The sequence below is a fragment of the Myiozetetes cayanensis genome, unplaced genomic scaffold, assembly GCF_022539395.1.
Source record: "Myiozetetes cayanensis isolate MyiCay16 unplaced genomic scaffold, myiCay2020 scf27, whole genome shotgun sequence".
NCBI lineage: Eukaryota > Metazoa > Chordata > Aves > Passeriformes > Tyrannidae > Myiozetetes > Myiozetetes cayanensis.
In genome coordinates, this window is record NW_026087488.1 from 7541566 (window position 1) to 7567575 (window position 26010).

General features: G+C 46.8%; 1 protein-coding gene across 3 annotated transcripts; it reads left to right on the forward strand.

The window, feature by feature from the left end:
- The first annotated feature begins 1207 nt into the window (after positions 1–1207).
- On the forward strand, positions 1208–26010 carry LOC126643541 (protein spinster homolog 3-like). Of its 3 annotated transcripts, none has more exons than XM_050321965.1 (12): positions 1208–1778; positions 2536–2939; positions 5622–5687; positions 6129–6265; positions 6783–6934; positions 7758–7824; positions 8624–8814; positions 11002–11154; positions 14192–14381; positions 18074–18139; positions 22632–22730; positions 25152–26010. In XM_050321965.1, the coding sequence occupies exons 2-12, from the start codon at positions 2639–2641 to the stop codon at positions 25317–25319; spliced, it is 1590 nt and encodes a 529-aa protein (XP_050177922.1). In that variant the 5' UTR covers positions 1208–1778; positions 2536–2638; the 3' UTR covers positions 25320–26010. The 3 variants fall into 3 exon arrangements, with proteins under 3 accessions (XP_050177922.1, XP_050177923.1, XP_050177924.1); XM_050321966.1 differs by having other exon boundaries at positions 1208–1746; positions 2536–2588; XM_050321967.1 differs by lacking the exon at positions 1208–1778 and having other exon boundaries at positions 2344–2939.

The window sequence follows — 26010 nt, forward strand, 5'->3', positions numbered from 1 at the left end:
GAACACTGCAGGCTTGAATCCAACAGTGAAAGCCAGAGGGGATGGAGGGAGGTGACACTGAGATAAGGGAGAAGGGGACATGCAAAGGGAGGGGAGGGCTGGTGCCAGTGGCCAGGTAGTACAGCAATAAAAATCACGAAGTGGAAGTGACTGCAACTTTCATGAAGGGCAGAAAGGGAAAAAAAGTTTAAGAGGAGTTTAGAATTGGTGGTTGTGAGGAACATTTTCTGTTTAATCTGACTGTGCCTTTGGAAAATTTAGAATTTGGAAATTGTGTTTCAGCAAAGCAGAACTGAGTTCTTTCCTCAGCACTTACAGTTAGAAAGCTGCTTTGGGCTGGCTGTAAACATCATGTCTAGCAGTAAATGTCTGGAGATGAGAGCGATTATAGGATGTGCCTGGGAAACTCCGAGGCCGTTGGGATCAAAAGGCATTTAATATATACAAAGTGAGAGTTTAAAACCCTGACGAGCCGCCCTGTGAGGTGGCATCAAACATGGAAAATATTCCTGCTGAAGGATGGAGAGGCGGGAGAGCCCGGGCTTGGAGCGCCATCGGGCGGCACAGCCGGGCAGCGCCTCGGCACCGCCACGGCCCGCGGGAGCTCGGCTGGGCCATTTGAGGAACGAGGTTTATTTAATATGTGTGTCTGATTGTCTTTTCTCCAGGGCTGCGGGTGGAGATAAAAGTTTTTAGTGTCTACGAAGCTGTGCTGCTGCAGCGTCCTCGTGAAGGGTCATGATCCTCCAGCATCCTCGCGAGGGTCAGCGGAGGGGCAGGCAGCGATCCCGTCACTCTGGGAGCCGTGCCAGGACTCGAGGGGAAGGGGAGAGCTCAGTCAGGGCGGGTTGGGTTGGATATCAGGAAAAGGTGTTTTACCCCAGAGGGTGGTTGGCACTGGACAGGCTCCCCAGGGCAGTGGGCACAGCCCCAAACCTGACAGAGTTCACTCAGGGACAGGGTGGGATTGTTGGGGTGTCTGTGGAGGGTTGGACTCAATGACCCTGAGGGGTCCCTTCCAACTCTGCATATTCTGGGACTCTTTATTGCTCCCAAGCACAGTCAACTCTTGACTTCAATGGTTTAAAGCAGCAGTGGGATGCATGGATAACATGCCATGTACTCAGAGAAGGGTCTCTAGCAGAGAAAAAGGTAGTAGTGATAGTGTTGAACAGAGCACAGATTGGTTCCTGGAAGCCAGCTGAAATGTTTCCAGACACAAGCTGACTGACATAGAGCTCCCTTGAGCAGGAGTGGGGAGAGATGCCCATGATCTGTGTCTAAAAAGTTGAGAGCTAAGATGTTAAAAAAAAATTCCTCTTGAAATAAAATTAGTATCGACTTAGCCATGATTAAATTAAAGTTGCCTTCTGGTTGATGAAGAACTAGATCTTCACAAACTGAAGACAGGATGAAATATTGCACTGTGAAACTCACAGAAGCAAAGGGGTCTGGGTTTTACAAAATGGCCAAGAATACTAAGTGCTATTTTGCTTTTCAGTTTAGTCTGAAGTGTGAAATACACAGTTCTTAAAAAAGCCCCAACCACAGAGGCTTGTCTTCATGCCTGAGTCATGAACCATAAGCACTACTCATTCCAATTAGCTGCCTCACTCTTAAACTCTTAGGTTTACTGTTAATTTTCACTTTAAACTTTTTTAACAGGGTGCAAAAAATAAATTACCTTCTGAAGTTGGTAATCCACAAAATGGCTCAGAAGACCTGTGACTGAACACTTTAATAAATGTGAGTGGCCAGAAGAAAAGCAGCAAATGAAGGTACCTACATGCACCAAAAGGACAAGAACACCCTCCTGTGCCCTCTGTTCTTCACTTTTTGGACTTGTTTTTGGGGGGAGAAAGGGGAAAAAATCCCTTTGCACGATTCAGAACTGTGGAATGTGCACAGTTCCAGCAGGGGTGAGGAAGAGTGTTGGTTTCCATCTCCCTTTCTCTGCTTACTGGAGCATCCTGGGTTGTTGATTGGTTTGGTTTGGTATTCCCTCTAAAAACACCAAACAGAACCCAGCACCTGCTCTGGACTGTGAGTCTGCTGCTGATTTGACCTAAACCGTCAGGAACTTCCTGGGAAGGATTTTGTTCTGGGGGTAGAGAAGGATTTTGTTCTGGGGGTAGATGTGTGCTCATGGGTGATAACGGCGAGCAGGGACTGCTCAGGTGGCAGGGCCAAGGCCACAGAGCTCGGTTTGAAAGGCCAGGGGTTGTGGATGGGGACAATCAGGGGCAGAGGAAGCAAATGGCTTGTCCAGAGTTGCCCAACAAGTGCGTGGTAAAGGAGGGCTCAGGTCAAACCCAGGTACCTGGCCTAGCAAACGAGCTTCCCTTTATTTCTTTCTCTCTCTTCTCTAGAAAGACTATTTTTAGCTCTGTCAACTCACCGAGACCTTACCAAAGATTATTGTTATTTTTGCCTGTGCAGTTGCTGTGAGATCACTGCGGAGTTGTGCACTTTCATTTCTCAGGTGCACAGCAGGTTACTTGGCTTTTGTTTGCATTTCCTTTCCCTTGTCTTCAGGGCACTGCTCTTCAGCACTTCTGCAAAAGCACAGCCCTGCAGCTCCTTTCTGGGTAAGTTCTTCTGCTGCAGGAACATTTCATGTCGCTTCTCAGGGCCGGAAATGACCGGAGTGATCGAAGTTCCTCAAAGCCCAGCCCAAAACTGGTGTGTGGCTTGGTGCACTGGGGGAAACACTTCATCATCCCTGCAGGGTGAGGGGGACATGCAGCCCCCCTGTGCTCATGAGGACACAGGCTTGCAGCTGCAGCCACTGCTGGAGGGCCAGAACCACGGAGCTGCTGCAGCAGATGGGGCACCGTGTCCAGCTGTGCCTGTGCCACGGAACAGCCCAGCAAAGAGGGTACTGGTCATGCTGTGCTTTGGGAATTTATTAAATTCCACGGATTGGTTCCTTGTGCCAGGTGAGAGCCTATTTTCTTCCTCTAAGGAAAAAAAATTTAAGTTCTTAACAGCTCTACTTACTCAACAAATGTTTCTAAAGTAACAATATGCTTTATGTCTTTTAATTTTTCCTCACTTATCTGCTTAGCCTATTGTGCATACTCATAATAAAACTTCCAGTTATAAATCTGGAAGCACCTAGGAATGATGTAGATTCCTAGAATACTTATAAAGATGATAAAATATTTTAAAATCTAAGTCTCTTATAAACAGACTTTAGCAAAGTCTATTTTTGTGTCTGGACTCTACAGAAGACTGACTAAGGAACTTCCCTTTGCTGTGCAGAGCAGTTTACCAGGCCTTCTTTGGATCTGGTAGATTCACCATGGCATTCCTTTATCTGGAGAATACTGATGCCATTTCCTCCATTAAAAGTCCCAAAATTATGTTATCTTTGTGCCAATAAAAGATAACTCTGTTATATTAACTTTGGGCTTTCTTAACTTCCTTGTGTGCTTCCTGCAACGAGGAGTAAAATGATTGTGTAAGGAGAGCAGAGACCCACTTCCCTAAGCATCCCCTACCAAATGCACAACTTGCTGTCTAAAAAATAATATATCCCTCCTCCACAATTTTTTAATTGATTTTTTTAACTTTTTTTTTTTCTAGTGGTGAACAACAAAGAGTTGCTTCTAGTAAACTGGTGGGGAATCTGTGGGTTTTTTCTTACAGTGTAAACTGTGGTCTGTGTAAATTCTTCTGTTTAGCATCACTCCTAAGGATCTACCATGCTGCCAGGGATCTGACTTAGAAATTAGGAGGAAACATTTGTTGTGAGCTTACTATATGTTACTTCTGAGTGGCCTGGGAATCAGAAATGTTTTAAAACCTTGAAAAAACCCAAAGGGTGGATTGTTAAATTTGGAAGGAATACCTAGTGACAGTGCCCAAAGTAATTATTCTACTACTTAGACCGTGCAGAGATTCCAGACACTCAGTCAATGCCTTTGTAAATGGAGAGGGGAGTGGGTTTAGGAGTTTGAGCTTTTTTTATTTTGAGTACTTCTAAACCACACCAGTAAGAGGGAAGGAAGCAAGCAGGAGTGGGTGAAAACATCTTCAGGCAAGAACTGGGGTGTGAGGAGGGGATGCACTTGGAAGAGTTAAGTGCCAGCAGCCATTTGGCTCATTCCAGACTTTGAACTGCTCTTTGTGTGTGCCAGGAGCTTGACATTTCCCCAGCACGCTCTTGTGAGCGAGGCACCTCCAAGAGCAGAGGCCAGGCCTTTGGAACATCTCCTTTAATTACATCAGATGACTAAACCACTTTTTAGTTAGTTCTGTGACCTCCTGGGCCATGGGGGCCACCTGTAAACTGCAGTTTATACCCCAGCACTACGCTGTTCATCTGCTAGAGTTCCATGGCACTGCAGAACTCCTGCAGCAGCACTTCTGAGCTTGGCTGTCCATGCTGGCTGACAGGGAAGAGAAGAGGGAGGTGTGAAGATCTGGTCAGAACGAAGCCGGTGGCAGTTGCCAAGCTGTGGTTTCCGGGCAGTTTTGCTCACAGGCTTTGACAGAATTTACGTCCATCTTCACACAGAAAACAAGCTCTTCCACTAAACTGTCTGCTGGAATTGAGTCTTCAGTTGTTAAAAGCAGTGATCGTGCAGCCCTTTCCCCTCTGATCTGTGACCCTGCCCCAAGCTGTTCCAATCAATGCTTTGGCATTTGCCAATCACTGCTCAGGTCAGTTATTTCAGTCCTGGGGAGGGAATCACTGGTGCTCGGTGTGAAAGGCAGTTTGAGATGGAGCTGTGGTTCAGGTCAAGTCTTGTGTTAGCTCTGATTTGTTTTAAATACTCTGGGAGTCCAAACCTGAAATCCTGTAATCCAGTATTTCTGTGTGTTGATCACTGACTGCCAGAAAGGAAAGATACAATTGACTGCTCTGTTTTAATGATGCAAAACCATTGAATGAAATCACTGACTTACTTTTGAGACCATTAGAAAAACCCTAAATGCAAAATATGTTCAAGAGCCATTGAGAAATCTACCATCAGGCTGGACCTTGTTCTACACTGACTTGGAGTCACATCAGTAAATAGTGAGTGCACTGATGCTGCAGCCACAGGTACAGGAACATGGATTTAGCTTTAAAATAAATGACCCCACAACGATTTTAAGAGCTGCAGCAGTGTAGTTTTATGGCACAACATGGAAAACACAGGGTGGGAGCAGAGGGGCCTCTTGCTGACCTCACCCAGCCCTGTTCTGCTGCAGATCAGCTGCTGTGGGCACAGCAGGCAGGTTACCCAGAACTAGTTCCCTTAAATGGTCATGGCTTCTTCCTCTTACCAGTGGTATGACTTTATCTATTTTGACACAACATGAGACGCAGCATGAGAAGAAATGTCTTTTTTAAATGATAGCTTTCAATACTGGAGTACAGGTGTGCTTATTCCAAGCAGATTCTTCTGCTGTTTCTAATTGTTTCTCAGCAGTATAAAGCAGAAATGCAAGGCAGGTGAGATGGGAGATGTGCAGCCTTGGCAGGATGTAGAGCTGAAATGACCTTTTTGTCTCAACCCTAAACTAGAAGCTAAAGGTGCTGCAGTTCTTGCAAGCCTTGTTTTTGGGTTGGCACTTGCAGGGAATGAGCAGAGTACTCTGCTGCCAGTCAGTGTCTGCCTCTGTTGCAGGGATCCTCTTGGATATACAGAAATACTTTGGGCTCAGCGATGAGAAGATAGGTCTGCTGCAAACAGGTAATGAAACCCCTTCAGTCAGGGAGTTTCTCTGCTTTGCCTCTCTCTGGTCTGCTCCCAAAACACAGCCTGGTTACTTAGTTCTCTATTTCCTCCTGGTGTGTGGGGTTGCTCACTTCCACTTGTGGGCAGGCTGGCTATGATGCAAAACTCAAAGTCAAGCCAGAGCAGAGTCCTTCAAAAATCCCACAGCACGTGAATCACAAAAGATGAAGGATTTCTCAAGAAATACAGAACCTCAGTAATTCACACACATTTTTTAATGAATATTCTGACTCTGCATTTATCGTTTTTCAAACATCAACCCCCCTTTGAGTTCTACAAACTCAGCCTGCCTTTAACCTCTGCCCTAAAAATAATCTGAGTTCATCTGAGGGATGAGCAGCACACATGGCAAAACCACCTGAGCAATATTGTGTTTGCTGGTTCTTGGCTTTGCAGTGTTCACTGTGTGTTACATGCTGGCTGCCCCCATCTTTGGGTACCTCGGAGACCGCTACAACAGGAAAATCCTCCTGGGAGCTGGGATTCTCCTCTGGTCTGGAGTCACCCTGGGCAGCTCCTTCATCACTGAGTCGGTATGTTGCTGCTTTAGAGGGCACTGTGAAAATAATCTGCTTGCATCTTGCAGGAGCTGATAGAGTCCCTCTCTAACCACTTTTGGAAAAGCATCAGTGAGCACTCACACCCCAAGCCTGGACTAAATGGACTCCATGCAGGAATGCTTTATGGGATGCTGGAAACCAGCCTAGCTAGGAGAGCCCACACATTACTGCTGCAATTGAGGGGATCTCATTTTTACCCTGAATGTTTGCTGTGACCTGACAGTGTGGCAGCTCATGGGGCAAGCATGTGCTCTATCCACCCTATCCCAAAATTCCCTCTGGGTGTCACTGTGGGAAGTCAGTGCTGGGCAGAAAGAGAAAGCCCAGCAGTGAGATGTGAGGGGAGCAGGAGTGAGTGAGGGAATACAGACATAGCCAAAGGCAAGTCTGATTTCCTCTGGTACATTTGATCCACCAAAAGGCTTCTCTAACAGCAAGCTTTCCTTGTGCCATGGACTCTCTTGCACTGTAACGTGTCTTTCCCCTGCAGTATTACTGGATATTTGTTCTCTCACGAGGACTGGTTGGCATTGGCACGGCCAGTTACTCCACCATAGCACCCACCATCATTGCAGACCTGTTTGAGGAAGGAAAAAGGACCACAGTGTTATCTCTCTTCTATATCTTCATTCCAGTGGGAAGGTTGGTTTTCTTGCTAGTAATTGCCTGGCCTTTTGAAATTCTGTCTGACCACGCCTGCAATTCAATACACCCCGAGCCTCAAGTAGATATATTTTGATGTATATCTGCCTTGGCTCTTGCAAAGGGATTTGTCACTTCCTTAGCAAGTTTGAATGGAGCTGATTAGGTTTATTTCTGTACTTATCTTGAAGAAAAATTCGCTTTTTCCCCCCAACATTTTTAGGGAGAATCTAAACTCTGGCTTTGAATAAAATATTGAATCAATTCAAAAAGAAACGTGTGCATGGGGGGTATGTAATGTATTTCTGGGGTTTGGAATACAAAAGCTTTTAGATGTTTGTTTATTTGACAAATCTTTCAAGAACCCTCCACTAAATGTCTCCCACTGAAGCATTGGCACTTCCCTCTCCTCTTTTAGTTAAATTCACACTGTGTCAAGAAGGGGAGAAGAGCCTTGTAAGTAGTTTAGAGACATACTCTGTACTAGAACAGGGAGCCAAGGCCGGGCCCAGAAGACAGATTAAAACTAAAGAAATTCCTGCAGGACATAATTCCTGTGGCTAGCACAGAGAGGATTGAATAATAAACTGCTTTATGGGCCGTTTGATCTGGGTTTGCAGTGTCATTTTACAGGATATGGACTCCAAGGGGGAATCTGGGCCATTATTGCCCCTGTCTCAAGTCTGGCAAGTAGAGTTGCACAGACCATGAGGGTTGTTTCTGTTTGTCCCTTTTGGAAGCTATGACAGAACACTTCTCTGTGTCATTGCAGCCCTCCAGAGTCCATTGGTGCTTTCTGATTAGTCCTTTCTGTTGCTCACAGTGGCTGTGGTTACGTGCTGGCAGCTGGCATGGCAAGGAGCACAGGGGACTGGCACTGGGCATTCAGGGTGAGTCGCTGCCTTTCATTCCCTGACACACCAGAATCCTCCCAGGCTTTGGATTCCTTATGTTCACTGTGTTAAAAGAGGGGAGCAGTGCAAGGACTTCCTACTCCTGACTGCTCATTAATGTGATGTTTAAGGGAACTCCTTTTGCAGCACAAGTGGCAGATTCCTGCCTGGTTCTGGTAGGTGGAGGTGAAACTGTACAGCAGCCAGGGCAGGTGCTGATGTTCCTCTTAGATGAGGACACATTTGGAGTGGTTGTCACTGCACTGAGACCTCCTCAAACAGAGGAATCTGAAGGTAAAATTATCGTTACACTGGCAGCACCAGTTTCCTCCAGCACTATTGGGAACAACTTCCATTATTTGAAGGTTTCAAGAAAATAACTCTCCTGTTCTGATCATGTCATCATGACGTCTCTCCATCCTGAACAGCCAGTGCTTTGGAAGCACTTTGTCACATCCTCCTACCTTGTGTGCAAAATAAGTGGCACAAGCAGGTGAGTGGGGCAGAGTGTTTACTGCATCACCCCTGTGATGCTGTTCAGGTAACACTGGTGACTGCATCACTGAGCCTTGGGTTTGTGGCCACAGCACCACAGCACAGTTTTCTTTCTTCACGTGTTTTTCTTCAGAATCAGAGAGAGCACCCATGCACCTGTAGGACGGGGAGGGAGGGTATATTATCATTCCTCCAAAGTCACCACAAATCACCAACATCACTCCTCTTCTTTACAGATGTGACCTAAACCATATCTATAAGAAAACAGGCATCCCTCACCTAACCAACCTTGTGTCTACAGATAACTCCTTGCATGGGAGGTCTAGCACTGGTCCTTCTGCTTCTCCTGGTCCCTCACAGGACCCAGAGAAGGACACCAAGATACAGAGCACTGAGCATCTCCGGCACAACACAAGGAGCAGATGAGACACCAGATGAACACACAACTGCCAAGACCACTTGGTGTCAAGATGTTGGATCCCTTGCCAAGAAGTAAGTAAGTGGTTTGAGCAACAAAGGTTCCCTGCACTGAGAGTGGCCATCCCATTACAAGAAATGTCCATGGAATCCCGCTCTGCTCCTTTGTGTCTCGTGCTCTTTGCAAGGGGATGGAAACGCCCTTAATAAAAACCTTTCTTCCACTCTTTTACAGGAATGCTACAAAAGAAATCAAAGATTTCTTTGCTTCTTCTATCCTCCCATTTGGAGGAAGGGGAAGGAGGCAAAGTTATGGCAGTGTGCTCCTATTTAAATCCAGCTCTACTTTCTACTAAGTTTCCCCTTCCCTCTTGCTTTAGCCCTCAGGGTGAGCTGGTTATTTGCAGGTGTAAATTTATCTGTAACTCTTAGTGCCCGAGGAAGGTGGGATCAGCATGTCTCGAGCAGTCTCTGTGTGGTATTTGGGAGCCCTGATACACGAGGTGAGAGTGTTGGGCTCCAACACGGTTTATAAAGCGACTGCCCACGCGTTTAGAGCAGCTGAGCGGTGGCTGGCAGACGACCTCTTCCTTTAACCAAACAAAAAATAAAGAGAACACCGAGCTGAGCTGCAGCACGAAGTAAAAACGAACTGCAGCAGGTTTTTTACCGTGCGGTCAGTCCGGTGCCAGCGGCGCAGGAGGAGGAGCGGCAGCCGGGCTGGGAACAGCAGAGGCCGCTGTGCAGCTGCGCCAGCCCCAAGTGCTGCCAGGAGAGGCTGAGGGAGCTGGGCTTGTTCAGCCTGGAGAAGAGGAGGCTCAGGGGAGGCCTCATCGCTCTCTACAACTCCCTGACAGCAGGGTGGAGCCGGGTGGGATCGGGCTCTTCTCCCAGGCAACTATCAGTAAAACGAGAGAGCTGTGTCTTAAGCTCTGCCACGGGAGGTTTAGGTTGGATATTAGAAAGAAATTCTTTCCAGAGAGGGATCAGCCCTTGGAATGGGCTGCCCAGGGAGGGGATGGAGTCACTATCCCTGGAGGTGTTTAAGGTGAGACTGGATGTGGCATCAGTGCCATGGGCTGGGAACCACGGCGAGGTTGGATCAAGGGTTGAACTTGATTATCTCGGAGGGCCTTTCCAACCCTGTCAATTCTATGGTTCTATGATTCTTCCTCCAGAGGTTCCAGCGTTCTCTAACTGACAATCCGATTTCCATTCCGTTTGCAGCCAGAACAGCAAGTGCCCCAGAGATCCAGTTTGCTGGATCACAATTTGTAGGCAGTACAGCCTGAAGCAAATAAAACATGAATTTTCCTGAATCAAAAATGAACCTTCCTGACATATCAACAACTAGGCTATCACCAAAGTTTCTTTCCAAAAAGATGTTCCAGCAATGTTGTAAAAATAGATTTTATTTTCTTTTCCTTTAGCAGTTGATTTCCAAAGCATAAAGTCATACTGCCAAGAAAAAGGTGGTTCCACTTTTCATCAAGTCCAAGAGTCCTTTATCTTTAGAAGATGGAGAATTTGGTTCAGTTCTTAGCAAGTCCTCTAATCTGGTGGTCACCTGGTCCTTTGCAGCACTTACAATTTCATACCTCCCTATTGACCTTAAAGGGGACTTTTTCCTAAACTATCAACTAGAAGGAGACCAGCAAAAACTTAATTTTCTCCTAGAACAGGGCAGGAGGGAGACAAGGTTTGGACAGTTTTTTAAAATGCTTCTCCTTTTGTCTGAAAACTCTCTGTGCAGACTGACAGGTTTTTTTTACCCACTCAGAGTTAAGAAGGGGTTCAGCCACTGCATCTTCACAGTTTGGAGGACCTAGATGTTACTCTCATTTATGCTGGTTACAGAAACGACTTAAAACCATCCTGAGGCATTTAGACCTGCACATAGAACACTTTCCTTCAGCTACTAAGCCCTTAAATTCTTGCCCACTCTCTATTGTTGTACTTCTGCTATCAAAAAATCCACAGCAATTGTTTTAGCAGAAGCAGGCAGTGGAATGTGCAATAACCCAGGATTTAACACGAAATCAGTAGGTCATGGCCTCTGCTCTAATTAGGACTTTATTGTTGACTTTCATAATAAAGCCTGATCAGAGTTCAGATATTCAAGGGAGTGGGGTTTGATTATAAGATGTCTGAATGAATTGTTTTGTCATCGCCTGAAATCCTGGGTATTGCAGGTAGGCTTTCCCTTCTCCCTCCCATCCCGTCCTTTTCATATCTCCCCTTTGTTTTCCTTTTGATTTGCAGCTGCAGTTTTGTCTGGTCCTCACTGGGTGTGGCAGCCATGACCTTTGTCACTGGAGCCCTGGGAATGTGGGTACCACTGTTCCTGTACAGGGCACAGCTCGTCCAGGGCACTGTCCCCCCCTGCCTCCAGGAACCGTGCAATTCATCCAGCAGGTGAGCTGGGACTGTGGAACAGCACTAAATCACAGCTCGATTCCAAAGGGGGGAGGCAGGACGTGACTGAACACTTCTGGTGAAGGCAGTGGGGTGGGAATGTCAGACTACATTGCTGCCAGGTATGCTGAGACACTCCTATTTGTTTGTTTATAATCAGTTAACTGGGAAGATGCTGCCAGCCCTGCTGAAGTAAATTGGGAAGAAGCAGTAACAGGAACACTCGTGGGGGGGAAAAAAGGAGCAGCTTTAGCAAGCAGATTTCAGTTGACAAATGACTGTGCACCCCAAGCTACTTAAATGCACATTTAAGTACATTTAAATCCTGTGTTTTGGTGACTTTCCCATTATCTGCTTGTTAGTCTGGTTTTAAAATCCCTGCTGGGTTAGCCAGGTGATTGTGGCTCCCAGCATGAAGAAAGCTTGATGATTTAGATCTAGTCCCATATCCTTGCATCAAACCAGCATCATTTGCTCTTGTGGGGACCTGCCAGCAGAGCTCTGCTTACAGAGCACATCCAGACCACTGAAGATCCATGAATAAGCATCAAATGGTGGGTGGGAAGAGGAATTTACAAGAGTAGAAGACTTTGAAGTAATCAGAACTTTTTGTAGATGACTTTTCCCCAGCTAGGAAGAGAAGTTTCCCCTTATGTGTTACCAGAATACAAATGTGTTCTGTGTTATCCAGAATACCAAAACGGAGTCAGTGCTGCTCTCCAGTCTCTGTGGCTGCCTCAGTCACAGTGAGCACTGGGACTGACTCCCTACCAGTGGCCTCCATACAAGTGTCCCTTTCTCCTGGAGTTATCCCAGATGTGGTTTCAGTCTCTGCCTTCATGATGGATTTCAAAGAACTAAGTACTTCCTACACTGCCTTTCCAGGTGAAGACAATTAAAGGGAAAAGCAGTAATCACTCTGCTAACAGGGTCCTTCAGCTTGTCTGCAGTGGAATGACTGACCAAACTCAACTGATGGATTGAATAGTCCATCCACCCCCAAATCCTTCAGTGGGAAATGAATTGTCCTTCCATGGATGCCACCAGTGGCTCATAACTTCCCAGTGAACACTGCTGAGAAGGGAGTGAACCCGGGAGTGTGGCTGGGACAGCAGAGCAGACTGAACAGTTTCAGCTGTTCAGCTGTTCCTGTTCCCAGATCCAGTTTAAATACTTCCTTTGTGAAGCTGAAGGTGTTGCCCTGTGGTTTGCTTTCTAATCCACTTCTGAATTATTATTCCACAGTGGTGTTGCTGGAGCAGACATGGTCTTCAGGGGAGGGAAATGGAGCTCCTGATAGTTTAACCTCATGTCCTGCTTCTTACAGGATACTTTAAAAATAACCTTGGCAGAAGCTCGTGCCAGAAGCAGCATAAGGCAGGTTTTAGACTGTTGTTATTCCAGGGGGATGTAAAGAAACAGAATAAACAACTGTGTCAGACCTGTAGCTGATGGCCTGGAGGAAGTGAGCACATTCCAGGACCTGTCAGGGATACTTTGAGGATCCCCCCTGGCTGTTCAGCAGTTGCAGGCTTTGTTTAAGGATCAGGGCTGTATCTCAGACTCCCTGGAAACACCAACTCACAGCTGACTCAGGTCTTGTCCTTTCAAAGGTAGATAAATAGGGGTTTTTCAGGTCTTTGTGCAGACACTTTGGAACAGATGAGACAGATAAGGGAGCATTCTCAGACCCTAAAAGATCCCATAGGAGCCTTTCCCCAGGACTCAGCTTCTGTACTTTCCTACTCCCAGTCAACTGAGCCATGCTTGGAGTTCAGTTTAGGCTGCTCTCTTTTATTCCAGCTCCGGGTTTATTTCAGCTGCAGTTTACAACACATGAATATTCTAACCACAATTCCATGGATGCTTCAATCAGCTAATGTCACCTTGGAACTTTTCTCTCCTGAACAAATCTCTAAGATAGTTCCTCTGCCTAGTGACAATCTCTACTGTCACTATCAAGCTGGAGTGAGTGATGAATCAGAATCCTGAAGAACTTGCAGGGAGACTACAAATATGCTATAAGTTTGTTATCTTGCATAGAAATACTTTTTTTTTTACTTGCAGAATAATTCAGTCCTTCCTAATCAGCCAGAAAGAAAATAAAAAGTGGATGCACTGTAGTTTAAAGGAACAGATCCTATCCCAGCTGGTTACTTTGCTTTGCTGTTAGAGAAAAGCTGAGGAAAATGTACAGAACTTACCATGTAACTCTGAAATATTCAGGAGCACTTGGGCTCAGAATACATCGGTCCTGTCCCTGCTTGCCTTGGAGAACTGTGATGCATTAAACAATCAGCACCACTGGACTTGGGTTGCTTTGTCACTGGGGTCTCATTTGGGACAGAGAGAAAAGCACATGTGGAGGTCCCTTTGGAGGCTGAATCTTCTAAGCTGTTCAGACACAATCTCTCAAAGCACAGAGCTGTGATTCCTGAGAACACATTTGCATTTGCACACACACAGAGCTGAGTGGTGCTGCCCATTCTGCACTCAGGAAATGCTCCCTGCACCTGGCACAGTTAACTACCCAGTGTTCTCTGAACTCCTGTGGGAAGTGGTAGGTGTTTCCCAGAGTCAGAGAAGTGACTCATCTCAGCTGTGCTAACCAGAGGGTTATAATTTAGATGCAGATCGTTCCACGTGCTAGGATCCCTTCCAAGACAGCAGATTGTGACAAGAGTCCCTCCATCTGTGTTTCAGGGATGACTGAGTAGATTGGTTCACAGGGTAACCACGATGACTGGGTCTCCTCTACATCACTGCATGTCCAAGCCAGGTCCAGCCTGGGCAGGGTCCTCCTTGAGCCTGGGTACATAACACCTGCTCTGTAAATGGGAAAATATCTGCTTCCCAGGACACTCATCTTGCACTGAGGCTTGGCATGACATCCACTTACAAGCAGTGGGAGGGTTACATCAAATGGGGTGAAATCTAAGTTCCCCATTCAAGATTCCTCTGAAACTCCAGCTCTAAGCTAACACCGTTTGTTTTCCTACAGTACCATGCTCAACTGAGTCCTCTGCTTTGTCACCAGCCTGATCTTCGGAGCCATCACCATCGGGACAGGAGTCCTGGGTATCATTGCTGGGGCAAGGGTCACCAGAAGGTTAAGGAAGATCTACAGTAAAGCTGATCCTCTGATCTGTGCCACCAGCATGTTCATCTCTGCCCTGTGCCTCTACACGGCTCTCGTGGTGGCCCAGACCAACATCCTTTCCACCTTTGTAAGTGCCAACCAGCCACCTGTCCCTTGGCATCCTGGGCAGAACGGCAAGGGGGAGGATGAGGAGGAGGCAAGGGGTGGCTTCTGCAGAATTCTCTGCAGTCTTTTAGACCTTTAGGAGGGTTCAGTGATTTAGAAAGTGGCCAGGGAAGAACTGGGAATGGTGCTCCAGTGCTGCCTGGGGCCTGCCCGCTGGGATCCACCTTGGGCATTCCTTGTTCCAGGGCACTGCAAACCGGGCCTCAGGACCTGCAGAGTGCACTGCACAACAGTAAGCCTGTGTAATTAGCTGCATGCAGCTTGTCCCTTCTCCAAAAATGTAGTTAAAGCAAGTCTCAATCTTATGTTAATTATTAATGCTACGCAGCTAATTTAGTATTCTTATTTATTTTTGCTTTCTGAATCCTTAAAGATTGGTGTAGTTGGGGCTGTGCAATACACACAGTTCTTGCTAAGAATAATCGAGCCATCATCTTCAAAGTCTCAGATCACCAGCTGATCTTCAAAGTCAAGCTTTTGGCAAAGCAAACTGAAGTATAAATCACTTAAATTCTGCTCTTAGCAAAGGGAAAAACAGAAACCTACCAGGAATGATGAAGAGTTCCAAAAACTCCCTGTGAGAGGGAACTGAATGTAAACCTTATTGCAACTATAATCTGGTAACAGCTAGGGAAAGACTCCAAGTTTTTTCCTGTGACTCCACGGCCAAAATCACCATGATTAACATAAATAAGAGGATCCAAGCAAAGTTAATTACAATAATCAACAGTTCTCTGCAAAAGGGTACTTTTTCAGGTTTTTTGCTTCTAAGAATAGCACTTGTTCAAAGAGGTTTTCCTTTTGACTCCTCGGGAATGTGTATTCCTGTGGAAAAACACCTTTACACCAAGAGAAAAACAAGTGGATTTGCATGTCTGAGTGTGTGTACACAAAGCACAATGGGAGATTGAGGATTATTTTTGGATTCAGGAGTGGAGATCTGAGTGCCAAAGAATTGGCCATTTTCTTCTGCTGCTTCTCAGGTTCCCACAGAGCCCCACCCTGAGTTTGCTCTTCAGTTCTCTTTTTGTCCTTAAAGGTGGAGGGCAACAGTTTCATTTGCCACTCTGTGTTAGATGAGTGAGCCAACAGATTGGGTTTGAATTACCAAAAGATACCTTTTATTAGAATTGTAGAATCCCAGAATGGGTTGGGTTGGGAGGGACCTTAAAGCTCATCCCATTCCAGCACCTGCCATGGGCAGGGACACCTTCCACTAGCCCAGATTGCTCCAACCTGGCCTTGGACACTTCCAGGGATGGAGCATCCACAGCTTCTCTGGGCACCCTGTGCCAGGGCCTCCCCACCCTCCCAGGGGAGAATTCCCTCCCAATATCCCATCCTCACCTCCTCTGTGTCAGTGCAGCCATTCCCCTTGTCCTGGCACTGCAGTTCCTGATGACGGAGCTCTCCAAGGACTGGTGGAAGTTTAAATGTTTCTCTCCTCACAAACAGCATTGTCTTCAAGCAGGGTGTTATCTGGGAGGAAATTCCAAACTGGGGTATGGATAAGTGTGTTCTTTAAGTTTCTTCCCACTGCAGTGCAGATGCTTGGGAAAGTCATGGCTGAACCCAGCAGGTGAGGGGGTGACCCTACATCTGCAATCCACACAAGACCTTGGGAAAGAAAAGAAAATCTAACAAAGTTGTGTCTCTAACATTAACGCAATTCTGTTTGAAATTATTACTCTGTGCAGCACGAGGTCTTAGCCACTGAATATCACATTTTCCTTATCAAGGATAATTTTTCATTAATTTCCATTCCTTTTATCTCCAGGTTGACAGCAATAACTTATTTCCTAAAGATGAATTCTACTTTTCTTGCACTGGGCACGACATGCTCTTGTTCTTAGGGCTTGTACAGACTAAATAACTTGGGAAAAACACGAAGAGAAAGGAAAACTGGAAATTACACTTTGAAAGTGCTAAACATCACAAGATTCCTGGCAGGGAGATATCTCTCATTTGATGGATGAAGGCAGGGAGTCATCTATTCCACTTGATGATATCTAGGAACAGTTTGGAAGCCTTCAGAACCTTCTGCTCTAACTGTAGGATTTGCATCTTGTTCCATTTAAAGTATCAGCCAGGATCTAAATAAATCTCTTTGCTCTTTATCTCCTCCCTGTCTCCCTTTAACCTGCACTATCTCTTGCTACCTATGGCACCACTGACAGAAGGTAGGGAAGTTCACACCATTATTGCCTGATGAATCTGGATTTTCCAAGAGAGTTCAGAGAGTATTACCTTGCAATAAAGGGATGAAGGGCTAATCTTTTCTGGGGAGTGCAAGATTTCACAGCCAGTCCTTATTGCCAAGTGTCTTGGTAAACAGCTGACCTGTGTGATTTTGCTTCCCATGTTCATGAACACATTTTGTGTTTGCCCACAGTTCTCTAGTGCAGGTGCTTCACTTGCTTTCCAGCTCAGGCTGGAGCAGTGATACTGCAACAGTCCTGACCTGCAGAGCAGCAGCTGCACTCTGTGTCTGGTGAGGGCAAAGCCTGCCAAGGTTGTGGCAGTGGGCAGTAGGATGCATAAATCCAAGACTAACACATATTCAAGGAGTGATATTTGTCATATAACTTAAGGAAAAGCAACTCTGTGTGGGGGAATGGATTCAGCTGCAAATTAGGAAACCTGTGCAAAGCAGTGTGAAGAGAGGGATCCCTGGATAATGGTCTGTATTAAGTATCTCAGTGCTTCAAGGAACTTCTTCTCTGAACTTGTTTGGAGAAGAAAACACATGAGCAGAAAGGACCAGAACCACAGAGGAGGCAGGAAGATGTTTATCAGCTCTGGTTCTCCTTAGGGGCACATCAGCCACCCCTCCAAAAACACCTGGGCATTTGCCACTGTGCCTTTGCCAGACCAGGTACAACACCTTGACCAAGGCCTTGCTGAACAAGATGCTGCTGCCTGTTGTAACCATGGGCTTTATTTCCAGGTGCCATCTGACTTTGTGGCCTGTGTCCCTAAACAGGCTCTGCCTTCTAGCAGAGTTTACCCTTGACAGGGCAGCCTTAATGCTCTCCCAAAGCCTCCCTTAGCCTGGGCAGGCTGCTCCCTGTGTCCAGGGCTGGCTGGAAGGGTTAATGTTCTCTCAGACCACAGCTGTAAGAACTGGTGGGGGCCCCACCCCTTTTCCTGATGGCTGGGTCTCCATCTGCGATGGATTAGGGAACTCCCACAGGGCATCAGCACTTCCAGGCTGCCTGTTCTTTGGAGTCCATTCCATTTGGGAAGTTCTCTTTCTGAAACAGCCTTTAAGAGTACCTGTATTAGCACAGAGGTGCTTCATTTGCAAAGGGAGATCTTTAATTACTTTTTAAACCCCTGCTGAAAGTTTCTCTTCCCAGGATCTGGCTTTCCTCTTCCTGGGTTCAGCAGTTCAGTGGGAGGGTGCTGCATGTTTCCTATTTTGACTCTTCTGCTGAGGATTTGTGACACAAACCCCACCCACCTTCTCTGGTTCCTTTCCCCACCTTTAAGATGAAATTAGTGTTTGTAAACATTGACAGAAAGGTTTAATTTCTAAATCCATGGGTGTGTGGGACAGCTCTCACACAGGCACAGTCAGTGAGCCTGCCTTCATCCTCACACCAAAGCAAGCCCATGCACTGTGGACAGTCACTGCTTTCTTCTCTTTTGCAGATTTTTATTGCCCTTGGAGAGCTGTTTTTGTTTGTGATCTGGGCTGTTGTGACAGACATGCTGCTGGTAAGTGCTCAGGCATCTACTTCCTTATTTCAAGTTTTTTCTCAACGTAAAGTTGTTCCTAAGGCTGCATCTTGGTGGCTTTCTGGGAAGAGATGAATGAACTCCTATCAACAATCCCCTTACTGGTACCCTGCTCAGGCTGGGGATGGAATCACTGCTGGGCAAGGATGCCAGTGGCAATAGAGGTGTGGTGGTGCAGTCACCCCAGTTCTTGTGAGCCCAGAAAGGAGATGTCCTGGCTTGGATGGAGCTCCTGCACAGGGAACTCTCTGGTGCTGCCTGTCCCCAGAGCAGTTTGGGTTTCTGTACAGCTCTGTGTTGTTGTGTCTGCACCAGAAACAGGGTCATTTTGTGTCTCTAATCAGGTTTTCTGTTTGTGCTCCAAACGTTTGAAAACATGACCCAAATGAGGGAAAGTCATCCAGAACAGAGATGAATTCCAGCAAATCCAATTCCTCAGTGGTGCTGCAGTGCCAGAGGGCCAGGCCAGCAGTGGTTGTCATGAGGATCTCAGAGGTGCCAGGGCTGACACCACAAGCCCAAGGAAGGGCAGTGCATGATTTCATTTGGATTCTGCCATCAGGAAGTTCTTTAGAAAGCAGTGATGTGAAAAGCACACATCTTGTGGCACTGCTAGTCTTAGGTCTCAATGAGCAGCTTGTTCTTTTTATCATTTCAAAGGTTTTTCAGTTAGTAATTTTTTAACACACTTGAGTTTTTACTCAAAGGAAAAATTTGGCAATCTTTCATTTATGCTGTAGCTCCACAATCACTAATCAGTGTCTGTGTAAAACCTGGTGCAGATGTTGTTATTAACACTGAATTAGACAGATTATCACAGTCTTATCAAGTAGTTTATATGACTTTTTAATTAAATCCATAGCATGAACAAGCTGAATATGGTTTATTAATCAAATAGGCAAGGAAATGGTCCATCTTGTTCACTTCTAGTAATGAGACTGCAGAAAGCTGATTTAAGTACCAGAGCCAGACTTAATGAAATGATTGACAGTTCTTCTGTTGCTCCCCATGGGCACAAGACAGAACCTTTGAATTGACACCACCCTTTTCTACAAAGGGTGCAGTGCTGGGACAAGGAGAGACCCAGACACGTCACTCTGGGATCCCTGTGCTGGTGGGTGTGGCTGCAACCCAAACATTCCAGCGGGAAGCTCCCTGAGACAGGGATTGAAGGCACAGCAGAACAGACATCTCTGACTGTTCCTTCCCGAGCAGGAGTCCCGTGTTTCCCGCTGGATGTAAAAGTGTTCCATTCTGAGGGAGCTCAAACCCATCTGCAGGTTGCTGCTGCTGCAAACCCCCCTGCCACAACAAACCTTTCATTTAAGCACCACAGTGAACACATTCCTGAGCAGCACAACACAACAGCAGTCCCCAGGAGTTCAGGGCAGCAAAGGAACCTTTCCTGGGTGTTCAGCAGAGCCCTGCTGGCCCTGACTGTGCACTCTGTTCTCTCTCACGGTGCTGCTCCCCACGAGTCAGTTCTCTGCACTCTGGAATTTTCACTGAAAAACAAATAATGCAGTCAGCATTAGTGAATTGGCTGCCTGCTTAGAATCTCAGCCAGCAGCAAAAGGGTTTTGCTTCTTCTTTGAACTCTCATGGAACGGTCAGAAACAATTATCCTACGAGAAAAGAGCTGGAGCCTTGCAGCAGTGAACAGGTGCGGGAAAGCTATCACTGCTCCAAACTGACAACTTTTATTAGCTTCTGTTTCAGTTTATTTTGAAATCACTGGGGTTTGTGCCAGGACCAAGTATTATTACAATTACCATTATTTTTACATCAGTTGAGGCACCACTGAGGGATTTTTTTTTAAGTTTCTCAATTTACTTTTCTCTGAACTCCTTCAGCTGTATTTTAATTGTGTCCTCTGTCACTGTTAGAGAGGCAGGTGACACTGAGTGAGGTACTGGTGATATCTGATGAGGAAAGTGAGGCAGATGGTTACTGTCAGCTCATTCCTTCAATTCCTTCCTGAACCCAAACTGCAGAGCCTGGAAGGAGCTGGGCTGTGCTTCAGTTCCATCATTTCCAGTCTCAGTTTGCTCAGGGAATCACATCCCAACCTGCAGGAATTCATGGGCAGTGCCACTGCATATCCTGGATCCATCTAAATCCAGAAGAGAAGGAGATTCTTGTCTCCCAGGTGACCAACAGTCCTCATTGCATTTGCTTTAGAGTATTTTGGGTTTAGGTACCAGCAATGTTGCATCAATTGGCAACAAATGGGGAGGTGACAAGCTTGACTGAGCTCTGTGGTGGTGTGTTGGGTTAGATCTCCTGAAGTCTAAATATTAATCATTTTATCAGAGAAATGATGGAACTGAGCTGAATTTGTGGGTATCTGCTCATTTAGTGGCAATTTTATCTGAGAGTTGGGTTTTGTCCTGCTGAAACCCCACAGGTCCAGTGTATTTCTGCTGTTGCAGTGACTGAAGGGTACCACAGATAACAGCAGTAATTCCTCTTTTTGTCTTGTTTCCCACGTGAACTGGCAGGAGTTCTGACAATGTAGCTGCATTTGCTAATGCATGTTCTTATTTTGCCATGAAAATGACTTTTCTTTCTTCCCACATGGCACTACTAGCCAGACAATGGAGCTAGGAATTCATTTATCCTGCAACCTGTGGAGCTGAAGACAAAGGGAGATGCTGGCTGAATGATAAGGACTTTGTGGCTGTGCATCAGGATGCAGTGCATGGAGCCACCTCCGTCCTCCTGTTCAGTGTAAACACAGAACTGCCAGCTGTACAGCTCCATGTACACTCCATGTGCACGTGGAGAGGGGCTGGAGCTGCCCTGCTGCTTTCCTGGGAGGCTGTTCCTAGAGTTCCCTTATGGAAATGTTTGTCAGCTGTGAGGTGACAGCACTGTCCTTTAGGGTGTGGCAGCTAACAGCATAGGAGATGCTGCAACTTGGGAGGGCAACCAACATGTCCCTGCCTTTGGAAGTGCCCTGGGAGGTGCAGGAGTGTCCCCCAGCCTGTGTTCCATCTGCTGTCTCAGCTGACAGCTCTGGGACAGTGGACAGGAGGGTCTCTGAAACCCCAGACACGGCACCACAGGCTTTGCAAACTGTCCCTGCTTGGGGCTTCCCTGTCCAGGCCTGGGCTGGGATCTCCTGGGAGCTGCTGGAGTGCAGGATGTCAGCAGCATCACTGCCCTGGGGTGGGCCCTGGGCAGTCCCTGTGGCTGGGCAGGAGGCTGTGGCTGTGGCTACCTCAAAGTCCCTCTGTGGGGGATCTTTTGTTTCTTTTCTCCCAGTGAGTCCCACAGTGCCTGGAGCTCTTGGCTTCTATGGTGCAGAAGAACCTGAGTGACAGCCCAGGCAGAGTTTGTCCGACCCTCCCAACTACAGGAAACATCCCATCCTTCTATTTTTCTTGTTACAGCTTTATTGCACTGTCTGTTGTAGCAGGATCTTTTCTTAATTTTTTTTTTTTTAAACCCATCTTACCCAGCATGGGAATGTTTCCTTGAAGGCAGCTGTAGGACCAGTATATGGGTTATATACCTTGAGTTTGTGTCTTGGTAAAACACCAATCACCCTCTTAATTAGTGTTTGAGACACACTTAGTGATGTTTAGATCAGCTTCAAAACAAAACCAAGTTGTGGGATAGAGGACTGGGAGAATATTAGGCATTTTTTCTCTGCTATGAGAAAGGGGTCGGAAAACAAAGGTATGAAGGTTTGAAATTGCTTCTGTCTCATTCTGACTGTGAATGCACTTTCTGTAAATGCATTATTGAAAGAGACACAAATTATATGGAATCATCCTGTACTTCTGCAGGCACAGCTGATCTTCAGCAGCACAGGCACAAAGCCCTTATTACCCCCAAATTACTATATTTCATTTGACAAAATAGTTCTAATCTCTGGGATGCTTTGCTGAGTCCTGGCTGTGCACATCTCCAACTTGTTATTTAAACTGTGTGCCCTCCCAGGCAAAATCATCTGGAGGTGTTGATATCCAGTGATCTGAGGTGATACCCAGTGACAGGCAGTGCCACCAAAGCACCAGCAGCCACCTTCTGGTCCCAGAGGAGTGAAAGGTCCCAGCTGACACCCTGCACAGCCAGCAGCTCCTCCAGGCTCCAGGTCCCCCAGAGTCCCCCCAGCAGCCCTGCCCAGCCCTGCTGACACAGGGCACAAGAAACTCTTCCCACAGGCTGTCAGTGCTGAACACCCTTATTGGCAAACCATTCTGACTGCAAGGAATCCTTGGCTGGACGCTCCTGATGGTTGCAAATGAACCTGTGTAGTAAGAGGTGTCCTGGCTGAGTTACTTTATTGTCATTCCCCCCTGTGTCTTCCTTCCCCAAATGTTTTTTCCCCTCAACAAAACACACAATGTACTCTTCTGCCCAGAGGAACTGCTCTGTCTCCAAACTTGTAAAATAGAAAAGGTCTCCGTGTGTCTGGGATGCCCCAGAAGGTGCTGAGGCTCTCTCTGGTGCTGTTTTGCAGTGCGTGGTGAGCCCGAGGTGCCGCTCCACGGCCATCGCCCTGCAGATCCTGCTGAGCCACCTGCTGGGGGATGCAGGGAGCCCGTTCCTCATCGGGGCTGTAAGTGAACTAACTCCCTGCTTGCTGAGCCTTAGACACCACCTGGTCTAGAACTACAAATTACCTGTATTGCTCACACTGATTCTAGCACACAGGCATTATTTTTAACCTGCCTGAAACCCCTGGTCCTGTGACACTGCAGGTGGGTAGAACACAATCCTATGCTTGCAGCTTGAGGGGTTGCATGCAGTGTGTAGAAATGGATTTTGATTTGAAATGTGGAAACTCGTGTATTTTTGAAGGCACACATTTTTGCAAAGACAGTGTCATGGGTACTGTACTTGGATTTAAGCACTTTCTGGTAAGTTTGTGAGGAGTTTCGTAGAAATTAATCAAATGCATTAAAAGCCAAGACTCAAAATCTCAGAGTTGATGGTCTCTTGGAAATCAGAACAAAAGTGATGCAATTTTACTACTTGGCCTTCAAAGCTCTGGTCTCAAAGCACCTTATCCTTGATTCCCCTGATTCCTCTGCACTTCCTACATTTTCCTGATCTGAGGTGCTTCTAGACAAAGCAGCCAAGTGCTGTTCTCTCTGTGCAGTTCATTAGTTTTAGTTCCAGAGGATTGTACCTGTCACTGTCATTCCCTTCCTTCACTCTTTGTGATTTAGGAACAGTAACTGCACACACCAATCACCCACTTTGATTTTCCTGCTTTACTGGACATGGGAGAGAGATGAGTCCTTGTTGTTGCTTTAAGGTTTTCTTTGTATGGCAGTTTATCTCAAGTTCACCTCAGGACTCTCTGCTGGTGCTTTGTCCCCTGTTAACAGTGGCAGGGTCAGACAGGGCCAGCAGTGCCCCAGGGAGCTGCTCCTGCAGGCACAGCCACACTCGAGCTGTCCTCAGCTGGGGGAAACCCAGCCTTTCAGCTCTGTGATGTGGCAGAGAACACACCCTCCCTCACTGAGGGATTCCTCCTGCTCAGCCTCTTGTTTTGGCAAATGAAGAGCCCACTTTGCTCACTCTGTGTTTTAGGAAAGCCCTGCCCTCCCACTGTTTGGGTGTGGGAACAGAACAACCAACACCTCTGTGTCAGGGCAAGTGGCTGACATGGAGTGCAGCCAAGGGAAGTACCCAGAAGCTCTTGTGCATTCTCCTTTGACCAATTGTTTAAGCTTCCAGCCTGAAAGGTGAAGCTGTTTGTGCCCCCACCCCCATCCTCTGCCCCTCTGGGTGCTGTGGCCCTGTGTGCAGGGCCTGCACCTTAAACAGCAGCTCATCCACAAGTGTGAAGATAAATAAAGCTTATCCAGATGAGATGAACCTCAGGTAACCTTGCAGCTTCAGACAGAACAGAGACAACAAACTCAGGAACAAAACTGCTCCTTGGCCAAGTGGGACGGGGTGCAGTGAGCACCTCAGTTCTGCTGGAATGCTCCTGTGAGCCCAAACACCAGCACTGCTGTTGGTTAAACACTCAATCTGCTCCCACATTCTGCTCTTGTTTCCTAACCTGCTTCAGCCAACCCTTTACTTAAAATCTGGCTGAATAATCAGGGAATAGTCTTTTTCAGAGTCTGTTTTTCTTCCCTCTGCACTCCAGAGATTTTTTTCACCAAGCATCTTAACATTAAATACATAAGGTTTGCACTGTGGCCATGATGCTTGCTGTAGTCCCTAGGTGCCCATTTAGAGTTGATCTTGCTCTTATCTGCTTAAAGTGTCATGAATAATCACAGCAAACCCAGCAAAGGTTGAAGAGTCTCATATTTGTGCATTTCAAATCACACAGTGCATTCTAAGCATCAAGAACAAATGTGGGAATAAAAATGACTGCTTTCAACATTTATCTTTTTGTTTATGCTAAGAAGAGATTTCGAGTTCCTTGAGTGTTGAATCTTATTTTCTTGAAATCAGCTTTTCTTTCTGTCTGCAAAAATAAAATTCATGTGTATCGTTTATAACCTTTACAGCTTCATCCTCCCACCAGTGCAAGAAGCAGCTGCCTGGTATCTTCTTCTCCCAGTTCCTCACTATGTCACTCCATGACTCCTCTAAGGCCTTTTGGCTCGAAAGCAGCCCCCACTCTTGTCTGTAATTAATTTCTAATGAGTGCTGCTGCTTGTGCCTGCATTGCTGTTAACCCCCTGTTTCTATCCAAGCAGGGAGGTATAAAGTTATTGAACAGCACCAGGAAATGCTAAAGGTCATTCCCAAGTGCCTGTGCTGTGCTGGCTGGCTGGAGATGGGCCAGGAAATGTCAAAATGTATTTGCCCCTCCTGTGAGTGGGGCACTGAAGGGATGGAGAACATGAGATTGCTTGAGCAGTGGAAGCTGGAGAGCAGTGCAGGTGTGCCTGGCAAACGTGGGGAGCCCACTCTCATCCCTGTGTGCCTGTCTGACCCTTCCCCAGGTCCCCCCTGAGCAGGAGGAAGGGGTGTTGTCCCAATTAATGCAGCCTCGTTCCCTCCCCAGGTCTCCAACGCCCTGCAGGCCCGGGGGGCTCCAACCTTCCAGAGCAGCTTCCGGAGCATCCAGAGCAGCTTTGCCATCTGTGCCTTCGTGGGGGCCTTTGGAGGAGCCTTTTTCCTCCTGACAGCTCTGTCCTTCGAGGGAGATCGGAGAGAAGCTGAAAGGCCCTGAGGTGTCTGTGTGTCTGTACAACTTCTACCCGTTGGAGCTGGTGGCTCTGCCGTGTGGGCACCAGCCATGGTATTTATGGGATCTGAACCCCCAGATCTGCATTGTGCTAATGCCACATTAGTGTCTATAAAAAGATAAAGTCTCAGATTAAACCGACCTCCCATGTTGAGCAAAAGAGACCCCAGAGCTCACAGGGCCCAGGGAGGTGCTGGTAGTGACAGCTGCAAAGTGCTGCAGTGCCTGGAGGAAATGACACCCTTTGCTGTAGGGCAGCAGTGCAGGCTGCACGGAACAGGAGGTTCTGCTGCTGCTCTGCTCTGTCTCAGCCCTGCAGAACCAGCCCTGGCTCTCTGCAGCACTTCTCCCTCTTCCCTGGGAAGTTCATGTTCAAAGTGTAAAGGACCCAAAGTAAACCTGTAGAATTGGACAGGACACATCCTCAGTCCCCTGGGTCCTTACAGCCTCCTTCTGCTCTGACTTGGTTTTCCAGCTACCAGCAAAGTCTCTCAGAGGAAGATGAACTCTGGGGCGAGATTTGCACAGAAGAAAAGCCCATCCTCCCCTTTTTCTTTCCTTTTTGCTTCATGAGATACAGCTGGAGAAAAGGCCAAATCACAATTCCTCCATATGGCAGAAAATCCTGCACGCTGACTTTTTTGGGATGCTTTTGACTGTGAGTCAAAAATTGCTC

Bases quoted from the DNA above. Each gene is read 5' to 3' on its own strand.
- LOC126643541 (XM_050321965.1), top strand. From the start codon at position 2,639: ATGACCGGAGTGATCGAAGTTCCTCAAAGCCCAGCCCAAAACTGGTGT. The intron at 6,935-7,757 runs GTTGGTTTTCTT...TGTTGCTCACAG, and splicing joins ATCTTCATTCCAGTGGGAAG to TGGCTGTGGTTACGTGCTGG. The intron at 18,140-22,631 runs GTAAGTGCTCAG...GCTGTTTTGCAG, and splicing joins TTGTGACAGACATGCTGCTG to TGCGTGGTGAGCCCGAGGTG.